This window comes from Sciurus vulgaris, assembly GCF_902686455.1.
Source record: "Sciurus vulgaris genome assembly, chromosome: X".
In the NCBI taxonomy this organism is placed as follows: Eukaryota; Metazoa; Chordata; class Mammalia; order Rodentia; family Sciuridae; genus Sciurus; species Sciurus vulgaris.
In genome coordinates, this window is record NC_136471.1 from 49,776,006 (window position 1) to 49,802,226 (window position 26,221).

At 35.9% G+C, this 26,221-nt stretch overlaps 1 protein-coding gene across 1 annotated transcript; it reads left to right on the forward strand.

Annotated features, from left to right (window-relative positions):
* The first annotated feature begins 566 nt into the window (after window positions 1-566).
* Window positions 567-7,518, forward strand: TSPAN6 (tetraspanin 6). Its single transcript, XM_079124178.1, has 8 exons — window positions 567-764; window positions 1,628-1,816; window positions 2,103-2,177; window positions 2,830-2,928; window positions 3,316-3,450; window positions 4,225-4,308; window positions 6,003-6,109; window positions 7,102-7,518. The coding sequence occupies exons 1-7, from the start codon at window positions 678-680 to the stop codon at window positions 6,069-6,071; spliced, it is 738 nt and encodes a 245-aa protein (XP_078980304.1). The 5' UTR covers window positions 567-677; the 3' UTR covers window positions 6,072-6,109; window positions 7,102-7,518.
* Window positions 7,519-26,221: the final 18,703 nt, after the last annotated feature.

Here is a 26,221-nt window from a genome sequence, read left to right on the forward strand (position 1 = left end):
GAATTCTTTCAAAAAGTGATTATTTCCCTCCATTTATTCTTACCCCCCCCCATAAAACAATGTTCATAAATTGAAAGCAAAAGTGAGGAGTAAAATCAGCCGGATTTCACTAGAGGTAAATTTAACTTTTTGTCTAAACAAATTCTACTGTGTGTATTGCTTGGCAATCTGTTTTGTTTGTTTGGAAATATATTTCTTGTGGGTATTTTACCACGTAACAACATTCTTATATAATTTCTAACCTTTTTCATTCTTTTTCTTCCTTCTAGGGCAGCAGGGCCAGGGAGGCCGAATCTTAGAGCACTGCTGGCGGTGCTGATGACAGAAACAATAGGACGAAGTTATAAGGGCGGGAGGAATGTGGGGGGCGGGTAAGATTCTTTGGGAGAGGGGAAAAAAAACTGAAGAAAGCTCCACTGAAGATCTAAGAAATTTCCGACAGTAGAACCTTTGTATACAGTTTTCGGTCACCTTCGGCAGGGGGTGCTCGGAAATCATCGCTACTTTCCGGACAGCCTCCCGGACTTTACCCTCTAGAAAATCGTACAGTGTTTCCGGCTCTTCTCAGTTGCAGACGCTCGTAAGTTTCCGGCAGTTTCCGGAGAAATTCGGGGACTCCGCGTCTGGTTCGCTCTGTTCGATTGCCTGGTGCGGTGGTGCAGGGTCTCGGGATAGTCATGGCGTCCCCGTCTCGGAGACTGCAGACTAAACCAGTCATTACTTGTTTCAAGAGCGTTCTCTTGATCTACACTTTCATCTTCTGGGTGAGAGACGGAGGCGCCCACGAACGGCCCGGGATTTCGGGCTGAGTTGGGGGGGGGGTGTGACTCTGAGTGGAGGGAACTCCGGTCGAGGGTTGGGTGGGGTTTGAGCGACCGTCGCTCCTGGGCGCCGGCGACTAGTAGCTGGGCTTCGAATCTGTACGGGGTCAGGGTGCGGGAAGGGGCAGCTGACTGGCTGAGCTAGGACGCAGGCACGCCAAGCGTTCGAGTTCGATGCGGGAGGCGAGGAAGGGAGTTAAACCCCCGGAGCACGCGAGGGGTGTCCGTGAACGTTCGGAGAGGCAAGACTAGCCCAGCCAGTGAGGGCTCGCTTGCCTACTAGTGTCTTTCTTTTCACTGCTTCGTAAGAGGGGAGTGTTTCTCTCAGGTAAGTATAGTCTGGCTCCACTCCCGCCAGTCTATTCTTGGGTTTGCTTTTGTATACTATCCCTTTGTATCCTGTTCAACCCTAAGCTAGAGAGTGGGGATGGGGGAGGTTTCTGGAACTCAAAAACACGTTTTCCCCCGCTTCAGGAAGGTTTTCTTTTTAAAGACTGGAGTAAAAGGGTGAAGGAAGTTTTGATCCCTCGGGCAAATATACCATGAGCTTATTTTTACAACAAGAAAACTGATGAATTTAAAGAATTTTGATAAGATGCTTTGTTCACGGCCTACATCTGTGGGAAGATCTTCATACCCTCATCTACCCTCCTCACTTATCTGCCATATCCCAGCTACAATGGTCTGGCCACCAGACTGCTAAATTAGTTTTCACACCCATTGTATTTTAAATACTTCCTGGTTTGTGATTTGAAAATGCTGTGTATACAGTGCCTAACTTTCTATTCTCTTGATTTCTCACATAGATCACAGGTGTTATCCTTCTTGCTGTTGGCATTTGGGGCAAGGTGAGCCTGGAAAACTATTTTTCACTTTTAAATGAGAAGGCTACCAATGTCCCCTTCGTGCTCATCGGTACAGGCACTGTCATTATTCTTTTGGGCACCTTTGGCTGTTTTGCTACCTGCCGAGCTTCTGCATGGATGCTGAAACTGGTGAGTCCATGTTTTCCTTAGATTTGATTCTTGCCTTTGAAAATCTTATATGTTATGGTCTTTGTTTCTTGGAACTGGTCACAGCCCTTTACAATTTTTCCTGTTCCTTATGAAAATTTTGCCAAGAAACAGTTCTGCCAATTTTCACTTTCAAAGTAGACATTTTGATACTCTTTCCCTACCCTCTTCAATAAAAATATGCTGAACTGACTGAGAAAAATACTTTTCCACCCTTTGCAGCTGTGATCTTATTTATGCTGACTTGTACTTTCTTTTTATCCCACAGTATGCAATGTTTCTGACTCTCATTTTTTTGGTCGAACTGGTTGCTGCCATCGTAGGATTTGTTTTCAGACATGAGGTAAAACTGATTTAGGGAATCTTGATGTAGTAAAATATATCCTCTAAGACAATAAAAATGGATTAGGTAGCAGCATTAGGTAACTTTCAATAGTTAAAAGTCACTTAAACCTTAATTTCAACCTGTAGCTGACACTAATGGCTTTCTAGTAAAAATTCTGGCCCGCTCTTAACTGAATTTATGAATGAAAATTTAGAAATTATAGACTGACAATCACCAGAAGAAAATTAAAGGTACCTGGGGTTGCTAGGAAATCATTCAATGAATAGCAAAGGCTCATTAATTAGTGTCTTAACAAACCATACTGTCTCCCAAAGTAGGTTTCATAGCTTAATTCCATAGTCATCAAATTTATACTCAGTTTAAAGTGGAGAAAGATTGGGGGTGAAGGGTGTGGAACAGGCAGTACAGAGCTGCCATTTGGATAGATAAATTCTATCACAGCACTTTGAAATCATCATGGTTATTGTCTTACATTGTGATGTTTTGCTTAGTCTCCTCAGCTAAACTCTATTCCTAAGAAGATAGGACTAGACTATAAAAGTTGAACATCATACATCAAAGATACATGCGGGAATTTCTTATTTGACCCTAGAAATCAAAATAACTTCGTAGAATATTTGTTTACTGGCATTGTGTTTCTTTGCTGTAGATTAAGAACAGCTTTCAGAATAATTATGAGAAGGCTTTAAAGCAGTACAACTCTACGGGAGATTATAGAAGTGAAGCAGTAGACAAGATCCAAAGTACGGTAAGTTGGTTATAGGTGGTGGATTCTAAAGAGGGGAACATTTCCCATGTTGCCTCAGAGAAAAGGATAGAGCCAGGCTACTAGATATTGTTCACTTGTGATGGGGAAAGAAATGTGGACTCTCCTCACATGTGTGCCTGTTTTCTTCCCTCCCCAATTACATCATAGACAAATACTGTTAGTGTCTACTATAGCAGGAAAGTAAGGTCGGTCCAAAATTGTCATGCTTGGTGTCAGAACCAAGTGAAATCTCTTGAATCAATTGAGGTGAGAGACCATCGAGTACAATAAATGTTGTTTTGAGCACAAATTGCGTTAGAAGATAATGTCTGGTTAAATATCTGACTCCAGAGTTGTCTATGAACTATGTTTTGTTGGATTTTTCAGTTGCATTGTTGCGGTGTCACCGATTATAGTGATTGGAAAGATACTAAATATTACATAGAAACAGGATTTCCCAAGAGTTGCTGTAAGGTTGAAGATTGTTCTCCACAAAAAGATGCAGATAAAGTAAACAAAGAAGTAAGGAATCTTTTTTCTTCTTTTGGTACCAGGGGAACCCAGAGGTACTTAATCACTGAGCCACACGCCCAGCCCTTTTTATTTATTTTATTTTTTAATTTTGGGACAGGGTCTTGCTGAGTTGCTTAGGCCCTGCTTAGTTGCTGAGGCTGGCTTTGAACTCGTGATCCTCCTGCCTTAGTCTCCTGAGCTGTTGGGATTTTACAGGTGTGTACACACCATGCCCGGCAAGGAGCCATTTAGAATTTATTTGACAATATTTGAGGGCTTAATACAGAGTTGATTCAATATTTAATTTTTGCTCATATTTATGCACACAATCTAAAGTAGGCAGGGCAAGTATGACTTGATTTCTTGCAACAACAAGTAATACTTTCACATATGTAATTGATGCAGTGCTGGGGATCAAACCCAGGGCCTTGTGCTTGCAAAGCAAGTACTCTACTGACTGAGCTATCTCCCCAGCCCTCACATATGTAATTGAAAAAGTGGAAATAGTTGGGATTGAGAGCATTTGCAGAAAAAGAGATTTCAGTAAAAATGACAGGCTAGGGCTAGGGATATAGCTCAGTCGGTAGAGCAGCCTTGCAAGCCCAAGGCCCTGGGTTCAAATCCCCAACACCGAAAAAAAAAAAAAAAAAAAAAAAAAAATGACAGGCTAATGGTTGTTAAAGCTCTCTTTCTGCAAAAGGTATACAATCAAAGTATTTATTATCATATAGAAAAGCACAGATTTCTTGTGTCATACTTAATGATTTTTCCCCCTCCCATTAGGGTTGTTTTATAAAGGTGATGACCATTATAGAGTCAGAAATGGGAGTTGTTGCCGGAATTTCCTTTGGAGTTGCTTGCTTCCAGGTAGGTCTCCTCATTCCCCTTGTAGGTATAAGCTAAGATTTTCACTGTTAGTGCTTGAAGGGAACAATATAAGAAAAGTCACATTTTAGAAAAACTTTCAGCCATCACAGTATAGAAATCGTTTTAATTTCCTTTCGGTGGAATGATTGAACTTATTTTGTATACATAACATTTTAGTCAGCTTTTTCACTGCTGTGGCTGAAAGACCTGACAAGAACAACTGTAGAGGAGGAAAGCTTTATTTGGGGGCTTATGGTTTCAGAGATCTCAGTCCATAGATAGTAGGCTCTATTCCTTGGGTCTCGAGGTGAGGCAGAATATCAGGGTGGAATAGTGTGGTGGAGGAAGGCAGTTCACGTGATGATCAGGAAGCAGAGAGAGAAAGACTCCACTTGCCAGATACAAAATATACCCCAAAGGCACACCCCCCAGTGACCCACTTCCTCCAGCCACACCCTACCTGCCTTCTGTTACCATTCAGTTAATCCCATCAGAGGATGAGTTCACTGATTGGGTTAAGACTTTCATAACAAAATCATTTCTCCTGTAATACTACTTGCATTGTCTCACACATGAGCTTTTGGGGGACACCTCACATCCAAACCATAACACATAGTATCGATTTTGATTTGTGATTGGGTCATTCTTTAGGTTTGTTTTATTTAAGAAAGGGAGTATATCTTGGATCTTAGGTTTTCCTTCACAACTTTTCACAACTGCAGAGTTCTCTACATTTTTTATTACCATTATCATGGCTTTTGTTGTTTCAAGGCATGAACTATAGGAAGATGCAGTGACATCTTAGTTAACTAAACAAAACATGAGATGGATGGGAACCTTGTTTTTCTCAGAAATCAGTCAAGATTCTGAAAACATGAGGATCTTTCCTGGACTGCAGCTGCCTTAGTGAGTTAGTTGCATATAATTTCCAACCTATGAGAATTAAGATCATGCAACTTCACATTCAATATGTGCCTATTATTTTTTGTAGACATTATTTTGTAGGTGAGTTGTCTTTACCAAGTATGTTTCTTGCTGTAACATGAAAAATTTGTGTTATGGCTTAAATTATTTTTTTAGGACATGGGCTTTTTTTTTTTTCTTATATTCAACACTCTAAAAAGAAGATGAATCCAAGGGTAGTCCTAATATAAAGTAGCATGTAGAACTATCTAAATCTGTACTAATAACAGTATCCAGTAACTCGTTTTGAACAGTTCTAATTAATAAATAAAATTAAAATCTCAGTTACTCTAGCCCCATTCAAAGTGCTCAAAAACAACATGGGCCTGGTGCCTACTGTATTGGACAACACATTCTAGAATATTCTAGAACATTTACATCATTACAGCATTGCTTTTCAAGGAAATCAGTGCCCTCATAGATGGAGATTTTACTTGATAAGATGCTTATTCTATTCTTCTTTATTCTAGTTAACCGAGGGTTTCTTCAATATTTATGACTCCTGAATTTTCCTTCAGAGCCAATTGTGAAATTCTGGGTCCACAGTAGTAGTAAAACTTCACTTATGTTCTTTGAATGTGATTTAGGGTCTGCAGAATATCAAACATAACTTTATATAAAACTCAAATTATTGGTGGAATTACAAATGAAAGGAGACTACATCTGTATCCTGAGATCTTCAAGCTATCTCGTGTATGTGTGTTTTAATTTTGTTTGTATTTTATTTTCAGCTAGTCGGAATCTTTCTAGCCTACTGCCTCTCTCGTGCCATAACAAATAACCAGTATGAGATAGTGTGACCAGAAAAAACAAGGGCTTATTTCTCTTCAACTTTAAGGTGCGTTCATTTTGGTTCTCAGCTCTGTTAGCACTGATATTTACTCCAGCTTGTGTGTGTATCGCATGGACTGAGTTTGCCAAGCTTTGTCCAGTAGCATATTCAAATCTTGCTGATGCTGTGTAAGCCCTGCATTAGGTAGGTTAGGTCTCTGTATACAAGACCTGGCCAGAAAGGAAGAACTTAGCTTTCTGTGTTTATGCAACAGGAAAATCCCTATGGATTTACATGTTTACATGCACATGGCAACCTAAAGATCATAAGTAGTCATCCCTTTTCTCACATATTTGAAGCAGAAAATCTCAGTAGCAACTTTATTCATGAGGTTCCCTGTCAAGTACACCCTGCTCTTGACCATTTGACCATTGGCCGATATTGGTTCTTTCTCTAGTCCTTTCCCTAGTTTTCATTCACCACGGTCTTTTTTTTTTTTTTTTTTTTTTTTTTTTTTTTTTTGGGTACTAGGGATTGAAACCAGGGGCACTCAACTACTGAGCCACATCCTTAGACATTTTTTGTATTTTATTTAGAGATAGGTTCTCACTGAGTTGCTTAGGGTCTCACCAAGTTGCTGAGGCTGGCTTTGAACTTGCAATTCTCCTGCCTCAGCCTCCTGAGCCACAGGGATGATATATGTGCACCACTGTACCTGGCTCACCACAGTCTTAATTAGTGCTTTCAAGTGTTGCTTTCTTGGTAAAGAGATGTTTTTGGTTGACTATTGTTTGGAGCCATCAATTTATCATGCCTAACCAGGAACCATATTTTGAGGAAAATAAAATATTGCGAGACTTGTTGGCTGGCTGAATCCCCAAGGGCACCTTTCACATTGTAATTGAGCCACTGAAAAGAAACAGATGAGAAGATCTTCATTAGGAGGAATAGATTAGAATGTGGGCAGATGAATATAGATATTAACATTGAGGTAAAAAATGACTGTAGTTATTAAAACTTAGGTAACAAGTAAATTAACTTTTTTTCTTTAATTTTAGGATACTTAAGTCCCCCCTGTGAATTATAAAATCGCCTGGTTGGAAGACTGACGTCGCTAGTTACCAGTAGGCTGAAAAACTACACCAGTAGGCTGAAAAACTACACCAGTAGATTGAAAAACTACATCAGTAGACTGAAAAAGTATACCAGTAGACTGGTTCAGTCAAGATATTTGTTCAGTATGTTCTAAGTCCACTTTCTGTCCCATGATGTCTCATTCATGTTAGACCTTTGGAACCCTGTATCTCTCTGAAACACTGGAAGAGCTAGTAAATTGTAAAATGAAGTAAAACTATGTTTCTCTTGACTTATTTTTCTCAAAGTGTAGCCTTTGAAAGGCGCTGCAAATTTGCTCTTTTATACAGTGTAATTGAGGGAAACTTGACCCCTCTGAATTTGCTAGTTGATGTAGTGTGATAGATTCCCAGCTAAGGTTATCTGGTTTGATTGTATAATTTACACCAAGAAAGTTAAATGTTCCATGTCTCTGTTCTACTGACAGTCAGAGGGTCACACTATATACTTTAATTCCAGCTAGTCATCGGATAGAACCTATCATTGGAGTTCCTGGGTGGTGGTAATAGTCTCAGGCCTTGGTCTAAAGCAGTGAAACTGAAAGGTACTACCCATGTTCTGTGATACATCAGAGTTCAGCATGCAATCTACATTTTTTGCTTCCAAATTAAGGTGTTTATACTGGTGTTTATACTTTCCCTATTGTTTGAAAGATTCCAATTATTACTTTAGTGGTGCTAGAATTATTGTGTTTTCCTTAGAAACTCAATGGAACTTTTCATTTAACTTTAGCTAAAATTTCTTTACCTGATTGATGTGACTTAACTGTCAATATTATGGTCAACTTTAATAGTTTTAGTTTTGTGCACTTAATAAAAGTCTTTCACTCAATAAATATTGTTTTTCTCTAAAAGAATTGTGTTTAACTTTTAAAAAGTCTTCTGGGATGGTTGTTTTCCACTGAGAAAATGAAGCCCAAAGTTTCTACTTGGAGTATCTTTTAGGTATGAAATGAAAGCTGAGGCCTTAACTCTTGTGTTATTAAAAAATTAATGTTCCTATTTAAAAAACTGTTTCCTATAATAAGGGATCATATTCCATGTTGTTAAATAGCATATGCTTAGCATTCTCCTAGAAAGCAGACTTTTTTGTTTGTATAGTTTGTATTAAAAAGCTGTATAGGAAAAACTTAACCTGTACCTTAGGATAATAAGTGAATTAATAGTTACTAAAATTTGACTTGAAATTTGGTAATTCTTGTGTTCTGAGTCTCTTTATGCATCTATTAGAATCTATTTCATTTCTGATTGCCACATAGTTCCTGAATTGATGGTAAGTGCAGTCAATTACTGTTATAAATAAAATGGACAAAACTAGTTAAGTAAGAATAATTAATTCTGGGTACATGTCTCAAAATGTTTGGAGTTATTGCATAAAAAGGGTATTCTCCATTAAAACATTTAGTAAGTGGCTTTTGTGACACAAGAAGAGTGATAAGAAAACAGTTGAAAAATAGTGACTTCAGATGTAGTAAAATCAGATTTCTGACTATTTGGATTAATGAAGGTAAAGAAATATTTAAAGGATTATCAGCAATTTTTCATTAGAACTACCTTAAAAACCTTATATTTTTAGTTGTAGATGGACACAACACCTTTATTTTATTTTTATGTGGTGCTGAGGATTGAACCTAGTGCCTCACACACACTTGGCAAGCTACTCTAACACTGAGCTACAAACCCAGCCCCTTGAAAAATCTTTTAAGGTTTTCTCCAGGCCTCACAAATACTATTCAAACATTCTACATCCCCAGCTTCTTTAATTAAAATGAAAAATAATTATGGAAAATTAAAATATCGAAAGTAGAAAAAACATCACACATCACATGTCCAGTAGATTCATTTATTTTTTGTTTTTATTAGTACATAATAGTTAAATGTATAATAGGGGGTTCAATTTGACATATACATGCATACATATAATTTACTCCATTTTATTCCCCAGTACTTACCTTTCCCTATCCTTTCCCTTTTCCTCCGTGATCTCCTTCCTCTACTCCACTGGTCTTAATTTTACTTAATCATTGTTTTTTTAAATTGGCACATTATAGATGAAAGTGGAATTTATTATGATATATTCTTACATGCACACAGTATGATTTGGTTAATTTCATTTCACAGTTCCCTTTACCATCTCTCTTCCCTCCTCCTCAATGTGCTTCCTCTACTCCACTGTTCTCCCTTAAGTTTTCACAGAATCCCTTTTTAAAATTTCCTTATTTTGCTCTAGCTTCTGCAAATGGGAGAAAAACACTTGACCCTTGATTTTCTGAATCTGGCTTATTTCAGTTAGCGTATTGTTCTCCGCTTCCATCCATTTACCAGCAGGCGCCATAATTTAATTTTTCCTTATGTCTAAGTAAAAAAACTCCATTGTATGTGTATGTATGTATCTATATATCTATCATTCTCAATTTCTTGAGAATTGTGATTTCTATCAGTCACAATTTCTTTATCCATTCATCTGTTGATGGGCATCAGGGGTGGTTCCATAACTTGGCTGTTGTGAATTGTGCTGCTATAAACATTGGTTTGTTTTTAAAGTGAGTTTATTTTGGATGACTGGCTCCAAAATCCCTTACATCTGACATTTGTTTATATGCTTACTGATTTGTAGACCTTAAATCTGATGGCAATGAGTACATTAATTACACCTGATTATAACTAGAGAAATGAAATGTTTATTTGCCTTTAATAATTTGCTAATTAGAACAGCTGGTTAGAGTGAGGCTATCTATTGATGTAAATTAAACATTAACAGTTTCCACTGGTGCAGTGCATCTGCATCTTTCCATGGTGACATCCCTAATGGCAGAGGGAGTGAATTTGCTCCAGTGTTGCAGGCCTGAACTTTGGTCTTCATAATGCAATTCCTTTGAAGTTTTCTTTAAAAAAAAAAAAAAAAACTCTGGCAAATTTTATATTTTATTCTGCTATATATCCATGTTTAAATTTAAAATAATTCTTCATCTTTGATGTGCCAAATGTATCCTGTGGGTTGCCTTATTTCCAGACACCAGATTTCTCACTGCAAGGTGGCTCTGAACTCAACTTTGAAAAGCAGAGATGTATAGGTATATTTTCTGAAAATGTGAAAAGCTTAGTGGCTTTCCCTGGTCTATTCCATGTGGGTTGTTGGCTTTATATGGTGGGCATGAAACTTCTATGGAAATAAATACCTAATACAAGGTATAAATACCGTTTGTGTTTTTCCTCAGAGCTCACACAAGATTCTTTCAGACTTGCTGTTTTTAACCTCTTGTCAGAATCCAAGTTGGTACTTTGCTAGTGATGTGGCCAAACAAATCCGTTAAATTATGAGATGCAAGGCAATGTAAGCATTTTTTTGTGTGTGAAACTGAAAAAACTTTTGGTTCCTTTGGACTATTCTGTGTGGGTATTTTTGTGTTTGTAGAAAAAAATCTAACAAGGTTTAAATACCATTTCGGCTTTTCTTCACAACATACATAAGCTACTTTGAGATTTTATTTAAAAATTTTAAAGTTTACTGCTCTTCTAGCTTAGTAGAGTTAGGCACTTGTAAGAGCACAGTCAATGCCAATGAATAAATGAATGAATGAGTGAGTGTAATTATAATTACTTTTTAATATTCTGTGTGAAATAAGATATTGATCTAAACATCTCTTTCTATAAAAGCCACTATTTATATAAAAGAAACCACCTGCCCAGTCAGAAACCACTTAACCTCAGAAACCACTGCTAACTTCCTTCTGATCAAATCACTTTCCCTGCTTCTCTTTCTTGAATTCTTTGCTGATTTGATACCACTGAAATTTTTTCTTGTTTCATTTTGACTTTGTAATATTCTGATTTTCTTCCCTTTTATTATTCTCTCTAGTTGAGTTTACTATTTGAATTGCCTTCTTTTTTTCCAGTGTGGCAGCTCCCAAGGGCTTATATTTAGCTTTCTGATCTTAGATTATGCTGATCTTACTTTAAGGAATTAAATGTGGATGATCAACATGACTAATGTGTTACTTTCAGGTCATGTGCTTTAGTTGTATGTTTACCTTGCTTCCATTTCCTTGACTCTCCAACACCTAAAAGCCTTGCATTATGAACACTTAAAAATATAAAAACATCTTTCCTATAACATCTAGTGTATGGACCGTAGTAGGCACTCATTTAGATGTTGAGCTCTTTCACCAGAGTAACCCCATTTGTGGGAACTGGGGAAAATGGGGCAGCTGCTCTAAGAGTTTACTCTCATTGGCTCTGTCACTTGCATTTATCAGGTGAACATGAGTTCTTTGGGTGAGATTATCATACTTGATTGGACAGTATTCTCATAACTATATCCTTAAAATTATTTAAAAAAATTAAAATGGTGAGTGGGAAAGGCTTTTTTCCTACTGCAACAGAAGTTTCTCACCACCTTTCCTGGGAAAACACAATCTAGTCATAACATCCTTATAGCAAATCAAATTGATATGATATGGATATATATAATAAATTAAAATGTAGGTTTATATAGTGTATAACAGGTGAAACAACTAGCCAGAATCATTGCTGGAGAGGTAGAGTAGCTACATTATGTGTACAGGTAGGACAACTCACCTAGGGTACAGCATAATAGAATTTGAGAGGTAAGGGATGGCATTGCATGCCTTTTCTCTCTGAGAAGGCCATGCACTTCCTTAGTAGGAAAATGGTATATAAGAGAAGACCATTTGCACAAAGACTTTCTCCAGAGGGGAGGAAAGAGAATTAATATTTATTGAGCACTTACTAATTGCTCCAATTGTCTAACCTATGTGGGGAGGTAGCATTATCCTCATTTTCCAGAAAAACGAAAAACTGTTAAATAACTTGCCCAAGGTCTTTCAGCTGGCATGTTGCAGTTCTGGGATTTGAATTTAAAGCTGCTTGTAGCCCATGCTTCTTCCCTGGATTTTGCTGCACCTTTTTCTTTATTGTGGTGCTGGGAATCAAACCCAGGCCCTCATGCATGCTAGGCAAGAGCTTTCCCACTGAGCCCTGCTCCTAGCCCTGATTTTATTGCATTTTAATAGCAAAGGGAATTATGTAACAGCCCATAGCCAGGGACCAGACATAAAAAAAAGTCCTACTTCAAAATATCTTTTAATCCATTAAATATGAAATCTTTAGAAAGGAACCCTTATGAAAGTGTATCCTATTTTCTCATACCATGCCCTTGTTATTGCTGACCTCCACCATATTCTTGAACAAAGGAAATAATTACAAAGAAGTAATTACAGTTTAAACATTAACCCCTCCCATTTTCTTTTCCTTGTCACACTGTCCAATGCTTTTTAAAGTTTATATACTAATATCTATGTTACTAAATATACTCTAAAACATTTGGTTGCTTTCATAGTATATTCCCATGTGAATATTTTTATTAAGTTAAACAAAAACCAAAACTAAATAAACCTCTGCTGCACAGACACATGCCAGAGGCAGAATCACTCTCACCCCATAGGCACAAATCCAAACTCATGTTTTTATTGAATGGGTTGGTTTGCACATGTGTACATGCATGCAGAGAATCTATCCTCCTGTAGAACAGCAGCAATTTCCCAGGCAGCCAGCCTGCCTGGTGTGACCCAGGGGAACTCAGCAGGTTGAGAGATGCACACTACATCTCAGTGCAGCCTTGAATCCAGCCCAAATACCATTTCACCCAAGCAGAGCAAACCACACAGGCCCTTCTTTCATGAAGTCTCCCTCAGTCCCCTACCCAACCCTTCTTGGCTTCAACCCAATCATGGAGCTCCCACATTGGCAGAATGAAATGCAGTAGAAAACAAGTCAAGGCAATTATTTGAGAACTTGGCATAAAGATATACCCCAAAGAGTTTGGAAAAGATAAAAAGGTTCAGGGAAAATTAAAAATGTATAATCTAACAAATCAAAGATAACCAATGTTTTGATCTAAAAATAGATATTGCTTATCCATGAAATGAACACATGAATTATTAAAAAATGTATTAAAAACAGTTCAAAGAAGTATAAAGTAATATGTGAAAGTCTCTCTTGCCTACCTCATTCTTATTGCCCAGGGGGGATCACAGATTAAGGTTCCTTGTGATTCTTTCCACACATTGCCATATTCAAGTATATCTGTACATTCTTTTCTTCCTACAAGGAAGCCAAGGTTAAGATCACAGATTGTAAGACAAACTGTATTTGGATTCCATCTTGACAAATTATTATTTGTATGCTCTATGGCTAGTTACATAGGCTCTCTGTGCATCAGTCTTCTCATTTAGGAAAGGGGGATAAATAGTATTATCTACTTCATGAGTTGCTATTAAATGAGTTGCTATATTCCAAGTACTTCAAACAGTGTCTGCTGCATACTAAATACTATGTTGTCAGTTCTAATTTTTACAAGGACTTTATTGAAATATATTTATGTATCATAGAATTCACTTATTTTAAAGTGATTTTTAGGAACATTACTGAGTGATGTAATCATCACTATAAATAAATTTTAGAACATTTTCAGCCCCCTATAGGATCTCCTGTGTTCATTTACACTTAATTGCTATTCCCATCCCCAAACCTAGGTGATCATTGACCTACTTTCTCTTTTTTAGGTATTTCATAGAAATGGAATCATACAATATTTGGTCACTTGTGTTTGTCTTTTTTCATTTAAAAAATGATTCTGAGGTTCATCGATGATGCAGTGTGAATTAGTAGTCTGTTTCTTGTCATTGGTGAATAGTATTTCATGGCATGGCTAGACCACATTCTGTTTATCCATTTGCCGGTTGATGGACATCTAGGTGTATCCAGTTTTTGGCAATTATGAATAATGCTATCATGAGCATTTTTGTACAAGTCTTTATGTAGGCATATTAAATTCATCCTAAGTATTTTATTCTTTTGATGCTATTTTAAGTGATATTTCATTCTTTCTTTGATTTTTGGATGGTTCATTGCTTGTGTTTGAAAGGCAATTGATTTCAAGTGTTGATCTTATGTCCTGTGGCCTTGCTGTATTTCTAATATTTTTAGTGATTTTATTTTGAATACCTTAGGATTTTCTATATACATGAGTATATCAAATGCAAATAGAGTAGTTGTACTTCTACCTTTCTGGTCTGGACAATTTTTTTCTTTTTATTGTGTAACTGTACTGAATAGAACTTCCAGTATAATTTTGAATGAAAGTAGCAAGAACAGATATTCAGGTCTTGTTTCTGATCTTAGAGGAAAGCTTTCAGTCTTTTATAAACAAGCATGAGGGGCTGGGGATATAGCTCAGTTGGTAGAGTGATTGCCTTGCAAGCACAAGGCCTTGAGTTCAATCCCAACACTGCAAAAAAAAAAAAAAAAAAAAAAGTGCCTATGAATCTATAGCCAAGCATGATAAACCGTGGGTTTTTCATAAGGCCCTTTTATCAGGGTGAACACGTTCTCTTCTACCCCCAGCTGAGTATTTTTTTTAATCATGAAAGGGTATTACATATTGCCAAACCCTTTTTCTGTGTCTACTGAAGTAATTGAGTTTTATATTTTAAAATAATTTAATTGATCATTTTAGGTATATCATTACATTGATTGCTTTTCATATGTTGAACCAACCTTCCATTCTTGGGATGAACCCCACTTGGTCAAAGTGTATAAATCTTTCTTATATTGCTGGAATTTGTTTGCTGGCATTCTGTTGAGGGTTTTTGTGCCCATATTCACAAGGGATGTTTGTCTGTAGTTTTTCTGTGATATCTTTGTCAGATTTTGGTACCAGGGTAACATTGACTTCATAGAATGAATTGTGAAGTGATCCTTCCCATTCTAATGTTTGAAAGAGTTTGTGAAAAATAGATATTGGTTCATCTTTTAACTTTTGATAGAATTAACTAGTGAAGCCACTAATAAACAGGTTCTGAACCTGTGTTTTTCTTTTTGGAAAGTTTATTGATTCATAATTCAATTTCTTGCTATAAATCTATACAGATTTTCTATTTTTTTGAGTCAGTTTTCGTAGTTCATTTTATTCTAGGGATTTATCTATTTCATGTTGTTTATCTAATTTTGGTTCCATACAATTATCCATAGTGTTCCCTTATAAATGCTCTTGTTACTCTAAGTTTGATAGTGTTGTTTATTCTTTTGTTCATAATTTATTAATTTGAGATTTCTTTCCTTCCCTTTTGGTCAGCCTAGCTAAAGGTTTATCAATTTTGTTGACCTTTTCAAAGAATCAACTTTGTTTTTATTGATTTTCTTTGTTTTTCTATTCTCTGAAGCAATTAGTTCCACACTAATCATCTTAATATCCTTTGTGTTTAGTTTGCCCTTTATTTTCTACTTTTTTAAGATAGAAGTTTATATTATGATTTGAGATTTTTTTTAATCATAGGCATTTAGAGGTATAAATTTCCCATTAAGTACTATTTTGGCTACATCCAATACATTTTTGGTAGTGTACTGTGGATTGAACTCAGGGCCACTCAACCACTGAGCCACATCTTTGGGCCTATGTTGTATTTTATTTAGAGACAGGGTCTCACTAAGCTGCTTAGCATCTTGCTTTTGCTGAGGCTGGCTTTGAACTTGTGATCTTCTTGCCTCAGCCTCCTGAGCTGCTGGAATTATAGGTGTGCGCCACCTCACCTGTCTATCATCCAATACATTTTGATTTGTGTGATTTTGTTTCAATTCAGATAAATGGACTTCCTAGTTTCCCTTGGAGTTTCTTCCTTGACCTGTAAGGTTTTTAGAAATGTATTATTACATTTCCTCCTCCTCCTCGTCTTTTTTAGTTTCTAATATAATACCATTTTGGTCACATGATAGACTTCATATGATTTTACTTCTTTTAAATTCACTAATACTTGTTTTATGGTCTGCATAAGTTTATCCTGCCCAATGTTCCATGTGTATTTGAGAAAATTTATATTCTACTGCTGTTAGGCAGAGTGTTCTATAGATGTCTGTTAGATTGATTTGTTAGATAGTGTCATTCTTATGTTCTAGTACCTGTTGATCTTCTGCCTACTTTCTATGCCTGTTGTTGAATGTGGGATACTAAAATATCTATTATTGTTGCATTATCTATTTCTCCCTTCAATTATCTTAATTTTAATTTCATGTATTCTGACGCCTTTTTATTATATACACACACAAACACACACACACCCACCCCTACATCTGTATTAAAATTATATCTTCCTATGGAGTTGACCCTTTTATCATTATAAAATGTAACTATTTATTTCTAAAAACATTCTTTGTCTAAAGTCTATTTTGTTCACTATTACTATAGCTACTCTAGGCTTTTTTTTTTTTTCATACTGGGATTGAACCCAGGGACGCCTAACCACTGAGTCACATTCCCAGCCTGTTTTTATTTTTTAATTTTTTGTTTTATTTTGCTAAGTTGCTTAGGGTCTCACTAAATTACTGAGGCTGGCTTTTGAACTCACGATCCTCCTGCATTAGCCTCCTGAACCTCAGGGATCACAGGCATGCACTGCCATACCTGGTTACTCCAACCTTCTTTTGGTTACTATGTGTATATCTTTTAGCATACACAAAAAATATCTGTGTATATTTTTCATTCTTTTACTTTCAACCTATTTGGATATTTGAATATAAAATGTGTCTCTTGTAGATGGCATATAGTTGATCATACTTCCTTTTATCTATTCTGTTAATCTGTCTCTCATTTGGAGATTTTACTCCATTTATAATATTTCATGTAATTGCCGATAATGAAGGACTGGCCCCTGCCATTTTTGTACTTGTTTTCTGTGTGTCTTGTACCTTTTTTGATCTCTTTTCTGCCATTACTGCCTTCTTTTGTGATAAATAGGTATTTTCTAGTGTGCTATTTTAATTACTTTCTTCTTATTTTAGTTACATTTTACTGGTATTTTATTATGTATCTTTTTGAGTTAATTTTTTAGTGGTTGCCCTGGGGATTATAATTAACATCTTAAGACAATATGGTTCAATCCTGACATTACCCTATGTAAATTTATGATTACACAAATGGTGTGCCTTTACTCCATGTACAAACAGAGAAACAACATGTATCCCATTTGTTTACAATAAAAAAATGAAAAAAAGAAACAATATGGTTCAAATTAATATTGACAACATAATTTCGATAGTATATATATTCTTTGCTTCAGTATGGCTCCATCCCCTCTTCATTCCTTTGTGCTAATATTATCATAGAAATTGTATCATTATATATTATTAGTTCATCAACATAATTTTATAACTATTTCTTCATATAATTGTACTTTAAATAAGGAAAGAGATAGCTGGGTCAAATGGAGGGTCCATTCCAAGTTTTCTAAGGAATCTCCACACTGCTTTCCAGAGTGGCTGCACTAATTTGCAGCCCCACCAGCAATGTATGAGTGTACCTTTCTCCCCACATCCTCGCCAACACCTGTTGTTGCTCGTATTCTTGATAATCGCCATTCTAATTGGGGTGAGATGGAATCTTAGGGTGGTTTTGATTTGCATTTCTCTTATTACTAGAGATGTTGAACATTTTTCCATATGTTTGTTGATTGCTTGTAGATCTTCTTCTGTGAAGTGTCTATTCATTTCCTTAGCCCATTTGTTGACTGGATTATTTGAATTCTTGGAGTAGAGTTTTTTGAGTTCTTTATAGATTCTGGAGATTAGTGCTCTATCTGAAGTATGATTGGCAAAGATATTCTCCCACTCTGTAGGCTCTTTCTTTGCATTGCTGATAGTTTCCTTTGCTGAGAGAAAGCTTTTTAGTTTGAATCTATGCAGGCAAATGGATGAAATTGGAGAATATCATGCTAAGTGAGATAAGCCAATCTCAAAAAGCCAAAGGACGAATGATATCGCTAATAAGTGGAGGATGACACATAATGGGGGGGAGGGAAGGGTTAGTGTTAGGGTTAGAGTTAGGGTTAGGGAGGGGGGCAAGTATGGAGGAAGGAAGCACTGTATAGAGGGTAAAGAGGGGTGGGAGGGGTGGGGGGAAGGGAAAAAATAACAATGAATCAAACAACATTACTCTGTGTAAATTTATGATTACACAAATGGTATGCCTTTACGCCATGTGCAAACAGAGAAACAACATGTATCCCATTTGTTTACAATAAAAAAAAATAAGGAAAGAGAAAACAAAGTCATGAACATGCATTTGTGCTTTTATATTTACCTATGTGTTTACCTTACTGGTGTTTATTTCTTTGTGTAGATCTGAGTTACTGCTTAACCCTTTCATTTCAGACTAAAGAACTATTTATTTATATATTTGTTCTTTTTAGTCATACATGACCTTAGAATCCATTTTGATATAATTGTACAAGCATGGAGTATGTCTTATTCTAGTTAGGACCCCATTCTTGTGGATGTACATACTGTTGACATTCACTGTACTCTATTCATATATGTAAATAGGAAAATTATATCAGATTCATATTTCTTATGTGTCAGATTTGCTAGTTAAAAAATGGTTTCAGTTTTTGTTTATCTGGGAATGTGTTAATGTCTTTCAGTTTTGAAAGGTAGTTTTGTCAAAAATAGGAATTCTTTTTTCACATTGCAAATATGTGTTAAATTTTTTAAAAATTTTAAATTTTGTTTTAATTAGTTGTACATAACAGTAGAATGCATTTATACATTTTGATAGATCATACATAAATAAAGTGTAATCTTTCATTTTTCTGATTATACATATTGCAGAATCACATCAGTCATGTACATGTACATGAGGTAATAATGTCTGTTTCACTCTACTATCGTTCCTTCCTCTCCCTTCACTCCCTTCTACCTAATATGAAATAACTATTCTCCTCTATCCCCCCTTATTGTGAATTAGCTTCTTCATATCAGAGAAAACATTAGGCTTTTGGTTTTTTGGGTTTGGCTTATTTCACTTAGTATGATATTCTCTAACTCCATCCATTTACCAGCAAATGCCAGAATTTCATTCTTTATGTTTGAGTAATATCCCATCATATATATGTATATGATGGAATTCACATTTTCTTTATCCATTCATCTGTTGAAGGGCACCTAGTTTGGTTCCATAGCTTAGCTATTGTGAATTGAGCTGCTATAAACATGGATGTGGCTGTGTCACTGTAGTGTGTTGATTTTAAGTCCTTGGGTATAAACCGAAGAGTGGGATAACTGGTTTAAATGATGGTTCCATTCCAAGTTTTCTGAGGAATCTCCAGACTGCTTTCCATAATGTTTGCAACATTTTGCATTCCCACCAGCAATGTATGATTGTACCTTTTTCCCCACACCCTTGCCAACATTTATTGTTGCTTGTATTCTTGATAATTGCCATTCTGATTAGAGATGAAATCTTAGTTTTGATTTGCATTTCTCTAACTGCTAGAGATTTTGGACATTTTTTCATATATTTATTGATCAATTGTATTTCTTCTTCCGTGAAGTGTCTGTTCAGTTCCCTAGCCCATTTATTGATTGAGTTATTGGTTTTAAGTTTTTTGGGTTCTTTAAAAAATATGGAATGCTTCATGAATTTGCATGTCAGCCTTGTACAGGGGCCATGCTAATCTTCTCTGTATAGTTCAAATTATAATATGTGTGCTGTTGAAGTGAGCACTAGGAATTCTTGATTGATGATTTTTTTCCTTTCAGCACTTCGAGTATGTCATCTTAATCAACTCTGGCCTCCATGGTTTCTGATGACAGTTCTACTGTTAATCTTACTGAGGATATCTTCTATCTGATAAATTACTTCCCTCTTTCTTTAAAGAGTCTTTGTTTTTGTCTTTCAACAGTTTGACTATGATCTGTCAGGGCAAAGATATTCTTTTATTCATCCTATTTGGTGATTGTCGAGCTTTTGGATTATGTAAATCAAAGTTCATGAAATTTGTGAATTTTTTGGTTATTATTTGATCAAATAATTCTTTCTGGTTCATTACCCTTTCTCTTGCATTTTTGGAACTTCCATTATATGTACATTGGTATTCTTGATGGTATCCTACAGGTCTCTGGGGTTCTGTTCCTTTTTCTTCATTCTTTTCTCCTTTTTATACTGGGGATCGAACCCAGGGGTACTTTGTTACTGAGCTACATCCCCAGTCCTTTGTGTTTTTTAGTTCAAGAGAGGATTTTGCTAAGTTGCTCAGGGTATTGCTCTGCTGTCAAGGCTGAACTTGTGGTTCTCTTGTCTCAGACTCCCAAATTTCTGAGATTATAGGCATGCATGCCCAGCCATTCTTTTTACTTTCTGTTACTCAAACTGGATTATCTAACATGACCTGTCTTTGGATCCTCTGCTTCTTTTGTCAGCTCAGATCTACTGTTGAACTCTGCTATTGAAGTTTTCATTTCAATATTGTACTTTTCAATGCTATAATTTCAATTTGAATCTTTTAAAATTTCTATATTTTATTGATATTCTGTTATTGGTGAGATTTCACCATCAAATTTTTCTTTAATTCTTCAGACATGATTTCCTTTAGTTTATTGAACATATTTATAAAGCTGCTTTGAGTCATTGCTTAATAAATCTGTGCCTGAGCTACTTTAGGGAGTTTCTATTGCCCGATCTCCCTAACTTGTATATGGGTCATACTTCCTAGTGTCTTTGTTTGTCTTATAATTTTTTGATAAAAACTGGAAATTATAGATAGTATAATTTGACACCTAAGGCACCCCCCCCAGATTTTCTGCTGTTGTTGATTTGTTTGTTCATTTTTTGTTCTTTCGTTTAGTGACTTTTCAGGATTGAATTGAGGTTTATATTGCCTATGGTATGAGGCAATGTAAGTCTCTGATCATTTAGTTTAATGATAAGCTTATTATTTGTCACATATTTCCTTAAATGTCTCAAAACAATTTTTTTACCCTTTACCAGTGATGAGGGGGCTCTATGCCATTTGGGGCACAACTTTGACATTCAGACAGGAAGTTTACAACCCCTTCTCAACCCTCAGTTTGGTTTGCCAGAGATGGGAGATTAATGGTCTCAGATCTTTCATGGGCATGTACACAGCTCTGCACATGCACGTAACTTTCTAAATCCCTAGAAACAGATAAGAGCTCTTTAGAGCCCACTATGGACATCTAGATCTTTCTTTTAATTTTTTGATTAATTCAGGCAGTTGTCATATTAAACAATTGCAGCCGATTGTTTTTGACAAATGCACTACAGATGGAATTTTCTCATTCAGGAAGCTCTTGAGTCAGGTCAAATAATTAAAAAGCTCTATAAATGTGGTTTTCCCAGGGAATTATGAGACAGGTCAAATAGTGACAATACTCTGGGGATGGTACTTTTCGAGGAGTTTCAAACCCAGTCAGCCCGCTCTGGTGGCTGTAAGGCTGCTGTTTTTCATAGCTACTATGATTGTGGGTCTGCTTGCTATTAAGATGACTGTGTTACTGAGGAGAACAAGGAAATAGGCCAAAAATGCCCTAAAGTGATCTTATAGAAGATCAGTAGTTTTTCTTTAATATGTGTTTTACCGATTGCTTTAGGTCTTTTGTTAATTTCCAGATTTCCAAGAATGTTAGCTTTTATAATTTTATATGTATTTTTCTTGCTTCTATGGAGGAGTGATTTATAGAGGTCCTCACTTTGCCTTTCCAGAAATCCAACCTGTTTAGTTATTATTATATTTTATAAGCTATTTTGCAGCTTCTAACCCCCCTGTAAAGATTTTTTTTTATACTAGGTCATGCCAATCTTATGTAGTATTTCAGAGTGGGGTGCAATCTAATTTATTTAGCTATGACTAAAATGCAGTGCCCTCTTATAAATTTCTCTGGATCTCTGATAAAATGGAATTTATCATTATCCATGAACATTTTAGCTAGCAACTAGTGACCTTTTTCTTTCACAGTTGCAACTAGAATGTATTGCACATACCTTGGGCTCATTAATTTTTTTTGTAGAAAACATGAGAAAAAAACTATTGTGTCCAGATTGCTATAAAAGAGAAAATAATGATGTTGAAAAGCAGGTTAAAAAAGTCAGAAAAGTAATTGAAGTTCTGCCATTTAAGATCTGACATACCTAAATGCCAGATAAAGTTCAAAGGGAGTTTATTATGACATCTGTAAAGAAAACACCTTCCTTGTTTAAGCTGATGTCTTCAATTATGTTTGTTGTCTTTTGGCACTAGCATCATTTCCAAAAACCATGCCAAGTTTGCTAAACACATAGCTTATTCTTTCATATCCTTCATACATGGCCATTCCCAGGCTATCTGGATATTATGTTACTCAAATCAAGCTAGTATGCAAACGCATTGAATGGGTAGCACACAGGGACTTGGAGGTGGGGAGTAGTGTACAGGCAGCATGGAAGATAAATAGTGGTCTTACTATGCTGTCACCATAGACTTCTTGGTGACCTTGGAAAAGTTGCATTAATGTCTCAGTTTCCAATTCTCAAGTGAGACAATCAATTAGTAGGAAACACAGAGCATTATAAAAGCACTGTAGTGGTTTTTACCATGATCATGAATTCTTCAGGGAAACTGAAATTGGTTAGGAAAGCCACTGATGAAGGATTATATTTTTAGATTTTTAAAAAAATTCTTACAATAATTTTGTACCTTAGTTAATTTAGTGAAAATCATATAATCACCAAGAAAAAAAAAACACTATTATTTTCCCTTTGAAATGTAGACAGTTACTATAGTATAGCAGTTGTACCTGTGGACTCTGGAACCAGACAACCTGTTCTGGTGTCCTGGCTCTGCCACTTATCAGAGCACATGACCTTGAACAATATCTCTGTTTTTTCATTTATAAAATAGGATTAATTATAGTTCTCCTCTTATCTATGGGATTGCTATAAGGATTAAATTAGTTAATACAAGAAAAACACTCCATATTAGGTCAATAGGAAGCACTCAATAAAATTTAACCATTATTATTACTCATTTAAAATGCCCTCCTTTGCTCACATAATGAACAGGAACCAGTAAGAGCAGGTGGAGGTAGAGGGCTGGCAAGGATGACAGCAAGGAAACCATAGGCTTTCACGTAGTCCCACCAAGGAGATCATAGTTCTGACAATGGTGTTGCTTACATAATATTAATTGTTCTGTCTATGCTATCAGCATGTTTTATAAAACATACCAATGTTATTCCGAATGTATCCTTGGGCTACTTGCATCAGAATTGCCAGTGAAGGGAAAAATTAATAAAATGCAAATTCCAGAGCTTCCTTCCAAAGCTGCTGAATCAGAATTCCTAGACTATGGAAACAAGACTGTAGAGTTTTTTTTTTTTTGTTTTTGTTTTTTTTTTTTTTTTTTTGGTACTGGGGATTGAACCCAGGGGTGATTTATCACTGAACTACATCCACAGTCCTTCTTACTTTTTATTTTCAGACAGGGTCTCTCTAAGCTGCCAAGTCCGGCTTCAAACTTGCAATCCTCCTTCCTCAGCCTGTTGAGTTACTGGGATTACAGGCATGTGCCATCTTTCCTAGCAAGATTGTATATTTTTAACAGGTGCCCCAGGAACTTCTGATATATACTACCAAGTGAGAACCAGCAGATCAGGAAATATTTAGGTATGGTTTGGCCACAGCACAAGTAGCTAGTAATACAGACAATAATGTCAAATGGCACTAGTTTATGAAACCAAAATCAGCTTGATCCTGGAGCTGCTCTAACTTTATTTGCTTTTGCTCTCAAGCTAAGGAATACATTTTTTGTGTAATTTTTGAAGTTGGACTACAAGATATTCTGCTTCTGGACATGGTAAAGAAAAGTTTAATTCTTAGTTCTATAAGGTATTTGCCAAGTACATTTTTGATACTGGCTGTAGCTCTTGATTTTACCAGTAGGGAGCACAGTCAGTCTATTGATCTTAAACTTTGTATTACAAAAAATTCTGAGAAGATATTTTCTCTCTTTTACTATGGAAATCTTATCCTCCTAGTTGGATAGCTTTAAGAGACAAAGACCAATTCTGTTGTAGGGTAGAAATGTGACTCTCAGGTGGGATTGATCATTTTTCAATGATGACATATAATGAAACACATCTAAACTTCTTACATATAAAAATATGATCTCTTAGACATGCCAAGCCATGAAATGAAATAGAGCCCTTTTTTCATGAATAACGTGGGCTCCAACTGAGCACTTTGGAATAGGGTGTGAAAAGTAGATAAACGTGTAAGAAAAGTTTCAAGACGTTGAATTGCTCTATTTTTGAAAATAATGTGCTTTGGCATGTGTAATTAGATACCTAGAGGGAAATACTTGAATGTCTGATGAAAGATAAATTTAAATTTTTTGTGGTTGGAGGATTTTTTTTCCTCTGCTCCTGCAGACCATTTAAGTATCATCTAAAAAAAAACCTGGATGGGCACAGGTTTGGGGCCTTGGAAAGAAGCTAAAACATGGATCAGCTTTCCCTCCCCTTGCTCCAGCTCCCTGAAGTCAAAATGTTTGTGACCACTAACATTGCCCTCAAAAAAAAAAAAAAAAAAAAAAAAAACTGTATCAGTGTTTTCTGTACAACTGTCCATGAATTCAAAGAGAAGGATTGGTTCACTAATAGAATGCAGACATTGGTAAAAACAAGTTTTAGAATGAAAAAAAAAGTGGACTGTATATCAAGACATGTAGAATTTCTGTGAAGCAATCTCTCAGTACTTGAAGTAGGCTCATTCTTAAGATGCCTAAATGTAATTCTGGGTCAAAACATAGGGGAATGTTAGTTAATATTTATTGAATGTCCACAATGAATGTGCTGTAGGGAGTTTGTGTTAGTTGGCCTGAAGATTGAACAAGTTTCAAACTAATAAAATTTTTTTCTTCAGTTTTTCTCTGGTGGCCTAAATAGTCATCATAGTTTCTGTGAATATAAAGGTTTTTGCTCTTGAGATTTGTCTATAAATTGGTTACAGCCTTTTATATCTCCAAAGTCATATTCATTGGGATGACTGATGGGATCCACTGATGGTACAAAAGATGAGGATTTAGAAAAATAAGTGTGGATTATTGGCTACTTGAAAGAAAAGGGAAATTTCCCTAGGTGACAGTAAAATAAAACTTGTTTTTTCTGGACTCAGACTCTCACATCTGCTCTGTGTATGATGAGTCATGAAATTTACACTGCTAGACACATTTTGATTCCCCACAATGTAGAACATGAACTTTCTCTAGTCAATTTAACTCTGTCAAAAAACCTGTTTAATGAATAATATTTTATAAAGGCATTACTATAAAATCTAACAAGAAATTTTAAAAAGAAAAACCAGTCCCCTTATTTTTTTTTCAAAACTAGGTTCTATTTTGATACAAGAGCAAGAACTATGATTATTTGGAAGGGGGTTTTCTCTTCTTTTTCCAACTAATTCTAAATCTCTTAGTGCCACTTTCCTTTCTTTGCTGATAAAAGTGAAAAACAGATAAAAATCTTGTAAAAGATAGTAGTAAATTGGATTATTTGCCTTGTCGTATACTGCCTTTGGGTATGATATCTCAGCTATAACAATTCTATACCATTGTTTCATCTATACACATGGAATCAGTTTACAGCAAAATCATGAAGTCAGCAATATTGTTTATAAATCTCTTCCTACCCTCAGCAAATTTTCTGTACCAGGGATTGAAGCCAGGGGTGCTTAATCATTGAACAACATCTCCAGCCCATTTTTTTAAATTTTAAATTTAGATACTGGGTCTCACTAAGTTGCTGAGACTGGCTTTGAGCTTGCAATCCTCCTGCCTCAGCATCCCAAGATGGTGGGATTATAGATGTGTGCTACCATACCTTGCACCCTCAGCCTTTTGATGTGTAGTACCTCGACTTCATAGAGTCCTTTAGATGCTTTCCCTTAACATATCCAGTATTTGTTTTTCTATGAGTGTTTTTGGTTCTGTTATGGTTTCATTTTTCAGAGAAAAAGTTAATCTCACGAATTTGTATGCAATAATATGTGAATTGGTCCTAATGTGTTAATGCTTTACCACAATTCAGGTAATATAATTGCATTTAACAGAGATTTTGAGAGAAAGCAACTTTATATAAAAGGGATGGATGACTTTTTAACAGGCCTTCTAGATCTTGTGAGAAGTTACTAGATATTCCCAAG